Genomic DNA, 4,838 nt, shown 5'->3' with positions numbered 1-4,838 from the left:
AAAACTAATTTTTTAAAACTTTAAAACTGGAACTTTTTAACATAATTATGAACTAGATACATAGCATCACCTGCGATAATGCAAGTGTGAATGCTTTAAGCTGAATTTGACCGTTGAGATGCTAGTGCTGATAGATGAAGATGCTGAAATTGAAAGCTAAAATCACTGAAGCTGATAGCCAGCTAAAATATTAGTTAAAAGCCAGAATTAGCATAATAAACAAAAAAAAACAAAAAAAACTTAGATCACTCAAAAAAGATAGCATGGAGCTGAAAAATAGCAACATTTCAAAATAGTCTAAAAAACAAAAAAAAAGCCTAAATTTGCCAAAACAGCTAGCGTGTAGCTGAAATATTAGCTAAATTAAAAACAGTCAAAAAACATAAAAAAAGCCCGAAACAGCCAAAACATCTAGTATTTAGTTGAAACATTAGCTAAACTCCAAAAAAAGACAAAACAAAAACCTGAAAAAAGCCTAAATTAGCCAAAAGAGCTAACATGTAGCTGAAATATTAGCTAAACAAAACAGTCTAAAAAAATGAAAAAATCTGTAATTAGCCAAAACAGCTAGCACGTAACTGAAATATTACCTCAAGAAATTTGCTCAAATGTCTTAGTAGATGCCAAAATAGTCCAAAAAGCTAGCAGGATTCCAATTTTTAAAACTTGAAAACTGTAACTTTTTAACATTATTAAAGGCAGGAATATTATCCCAAAATAAATCAACTTAAACCTCAAATAACTTTCAATATTTTACTTTCCATAAAAATACAGTTTCTCAGAATTACAAGTTAAAAATAAGCACAAGATAACATCGGGCCATTAATAACAACAAAATAAAATTACCCGGAGGGCCGGGTCTGGCCCCCGGGCCTTGACTTTGACACATGTGGTATATTGAATGATATTTTCTGTCTGGCATAGCAAGCCACTCAACCCACTGGGTGCCCACATATGCTAATGTGGGCAAACACAGGTGAGGCCACCCTTGAAAACTCCAGACAAACCTATTGGGGCCAACATTTTCTGCCCACTTTTAAACCATATGGGGCCCACCTGACCCTGCTGGCTGCTTTAGGATGTGTAGATCAGCATCATTGATGTGCAGCAGACACATCTGCAGCAACTGTGTGATGCTGTCATGTCAATACGGACCAAACTCTCTGAGGGAAAGTACCTTTTTAAATCTATGTCACCAATGATTGAGGCAGTTCTGAAGACTAAAGGGGGTCCAACCCAATAATAGCAAGGTGTATCTAATACAGTGGCCGGTGAGTGTATAAATAAATATAATAGTGTCTATCAGTGTGAACAACAAACATGTTAAGCCAGGTTGTCTCTGCCCACTTGCGAACGAAAGTTGGAAGAGTTCCTTTTTCTGTTGACCATTTGGGCACAACATCCTCTAAAGTACACATTTCTCTTTTTGGTACTGTGAAACAAACTTCATGAAAGCCAAGAAAATAAAATAAAAGCAAGTATGAATTGTCTTGTCACTGTGTACCCTCAGAAACAAACTGGAGAAAATGTGTGATTGCGCCATATCTGAATATCCATGAGCTTCTTGGTTGCACAGAGGTTGGATGGGTGTTGGAGCTTGGACGACAGAGTTGTTTGATGTCTGTGTGTGCTCAGTTTGGACTCACCCAGCACAGTGAGTCGGGCAGGACGGGACCTCATGGCAGCCTGCACGGCCTGGCACTCAAACACGGCGTCGTCCATCAGCTCGACACGCTGGATTCGTAAGTGATGCTCCCCTGAACCGTGGTCGCCAATCACTGTGTAACGTGGATAGCCTGCAGTGCAAACACAGAATTTGTTCTTTTTAAATGACCTCTGGAAACCAAACACATACTGCTCATCTCCAAAAGGGAGAAGGTAAAATTCTCATTTTGAAGTTTGTCTCAAGCCATAAAGTGCAAGTATAGTTAAGCAGGACGGCATATGCCCAAGTAACAGATTAAAGGAATAGCAAAAGAGCATTAACTCCAAAAGCAGATAATTTAAATAGCAGGGAAGTTAGAAAATCTATGACTTGACTGTTGCATTTACAGTGGCTTGGTTGTTTTATTATTAATATGCACATACCACATTTCTGCCTGTGTTTTTACGGCTCTTCTAGGAATGTTAATGAGCTTCTGTTGAGGTTGCTGCGTCCTGGAGAATCATGTTTTACTGCAGCAGTAAACAAGAACAGCTCAAGTTTGAGTGGTTTCAGTGTTGCTGTAAAGTGATTTATAGTTTAATAATGATAGAAAGCAAGGGAATATCCAAGAAACCTGCAAAAGAAAGTCAAGCAAAGGGTTTGGAAGTTATCCCCTTTACCATTGTGAAAATTTGTATTGTGAGCTTGATGTTAAGTGCATTTCTCCACAGGGGCAAATAAGAAAGAAGAATCTGTCGAAGTTGAGTGCACTACTGGGTATTTCAGGTGCTTTTGGAATTATTCATCCCTGAAGATCACTTTTCTTGCTTTTTATACTGCCCATTTTTTCTAATCATTGGGACTACAAGTTGTAGGAAGAAATAGGAACTCAGGTTTATAATGTAAAGAATTTCCTGTTATGATGAGATTTTTCTTTGCGCTGTCCTTCTACCATTGAATGGCGATAAAGTGAGGGGTCTGAGTTCAAAGATGCCAGAAGGAAACAAGGTCGAATTTTTAAAAAAAGGTTTCTTCACCTTGGAAATTGTTCAACTTTTTCTCCTCAACTATCTCTATAAAGTATAGTTTTTGAAGTTATTGTAAATTTATCCTAAGAGAAAGTAAGGCATCTTAGAAAAACAACAAACAACTACTAGATATATAGCATTACCTGCAATCATGCAAGTGTGAATGCTGCGAGCTGGATGTGGCCGCCAAAGATACCGGTGCAGTTAGCTGAAAATACTGAAGTTGAAAGCTTGCTAAAATATTAGCTTAACTCCAAATTAGGTAAAACATTTGAAACATGTCTAAATTAACAAAAACATCTAGGAGTTTACTAAAATGTTAGCTCACTTACAGATTAGGCTAACAACTCGAAACATGTCTAAATTAGCCAAAAACAGCTAGCATAAAAATAAAATGTTAACTTTACTTCAAATTAGATAAAACATTTGAAACATGTCTAAATTAACAAAAAACAACTAACCTAATAGTAAAATGTTTGCTTTACTCCAAATTGGGTAAAAAACTGGAAACATGTCTAAATTAGCAAAAAACAGCTAGCGTAATGCTTAAATGTTAGCTTAACTCCAAATTAAGTAAACAACTCAAAGCATGTCTAAATTTGCAACAAAAAAAAAAAAGCTAGGACAATGCTAAAATGCTAGCCTACCTCCAAATTCGTCAAAAACTGAAAAAAATTCTAATTTAGAAAAAAACTGCTAAAATAATGCAAAAATGCTAGCTAAACTCTAAATTAGGCAAAAAAATTGAAAGCATGTTTAAATTGAACAAAAACAGCTAGCATAATGCTAAAATGTTACGAAGCTCCAAATTTGCCTAAAATCTGGAAAAAATGTCTAAATTAGCCAAAAACAGCTAGCATGTTGTTAAAATAAAAGCTAAATGCAAAATTAACCTTAAAACCCAGTGGTTGCTCAACATTTTCTAGTTTGAATGGTGCCTTTAGCTGAAAGTTTGCATGAGTTCATATGTTTCGAAGTGCACAAAGATTATGATGGATTTGAGCAATTTCTCATCCATTCTATGTGGTGCATATTTTGCACAATATTTCAAAAACTAGGAGGTTTTTGGTATTTACAATGTCCTCAATGACCTGAACAAGGATACCAAGATTGCTGAAATTGCTCAAGGTGTGATTGAGTTTTTACCTGCCGAAAAATGTATGGGAAGTAGCAGGAGAATTCCTATTGTGTGAATTCTGTAAAGTATACCTTAGAAGTTCTTGAAAGCATGAGCCTTTCAACTGATCACACAGTTTTAGCACATGCTGAAAAGTCTTTTAACTTTTATTAAATCCTTGCACTTATCTGTTGCAACAACTATCGTATCATGCAAGCCCAATTACTGACTGTAACTTTACTGAGTCCGGTAGTTTTTAATAGAGCATGAAGTGGGGATCATTATATGCTGGTGGGGTGAGTAACAGCTGATTAGGCCTCTTTGCATTTCTCCCATGTGAAGTCCTTAATCTTAAGGGTCTATACAGGAAGAAAGATGACTGAGAAACACCTTGATACAAGTTTTAACGTCTAAAAAAGACACAAGAAACCTAAAAAAGTGATAAGACAGGTATAATAAGCAAAGTTGGCAAATCCGGTGGGCAAGACTTGGCTGAGAAATCCATTGAAGGGACAATAGTTCGTTCTTAGAAGCTCATGCTGCCCACCTTTATGTCCAAGAAAAAAATAATCATCTATTTTCAGATCGACTGACGGTAACGACTTACAGGCTCAACTATCATTACTGACGCAAGCAAAGACAGCAGGAGCGAAAACCTTTTAAACTAGAAAAAGCATTACCTGCGATAATGTTAATGTGAATGCTTTTTGCTGAAAGTAGTCACTGAACATGCTTAAGTTTTTTGCTGAAAATGGTGAAGCACTTTAATTGCTTAAGGGATTTGTTGAAAATGCAAAAGCTATTTGTAAAATATAAAAAAAAAAAAAAACTGGAAATTTCATTAAAGAACTATGAAAGAGCTCTGAAGTTGACCTAAATTTGGGGAAACATTTGTAGTAAAATTGCCAAAAATCCTCAATTCGTGCTAATTTTGTAAAAATATTTAGTTTGTTCCTTAAATATTGGCTAAACTCCAAATTAACATAGATGCCTTAGTAGATGCCCAATTGGCCAAAAAAGCTATCAAATTGCTGAAATTTTAGCTAAA

General features: G+C 35.9%; 2 protein-coding genes across 10 annotated transcripts in view; both read right to left on the bottom strand.

Annotated features, from left to right (window-relative positions):
• LOC112149246 (GRIP and coiled-coil domain-containing protein 2-like) overlaps window positions 1–4,838 on the bottom strand; it is a 523,867-nt gene that overhangs the window by 152,446 nt on the left and 366,583 nt on the right. The window lies entirely within an intron of this gene.
• The window catches only part of kirrel3b (kirre like nephrin family adhesion molecule 3b), a 216,365-nt gene that overhangs the window by 78,460 nt on the left and 133,067 nt on the right, over window positions 1–4,838 (bottom strand). For all 9 annotated transcript variants that reach the window (XM_024276839.2, XM_024276840.2, XM_024276844.2 and 6 more), the window contains exon 4: window positions 1,647–1,796. In XM_024276839.2, coding sequence (XP_024132607.1) covers window positions 1,647–1,796 — 150 coding nt within the window. The remainder of the gene's footprint in view (window positions 1–1,646; window positions 1,797–4,838) is intronic.

The sequence above is a fragment of the Oryzias melastigma genome, linkage group LG13 (genome assembly GCF_002922805.2).
Source record: "Oryzias melastigma strain HK-1 linkage group LG13, ASM292280v2, whole genome shotgun sequence".
Lineage (NCBI taxonomy): Eukaryota > Metazoa > Chordata > Actinopteri > Beloniformes > Adrianichthyidae > Oryzias > Oryzias melastigma.
This window is presented reverse-complemented; position numbering and strand designations above follow the sequence as displayed.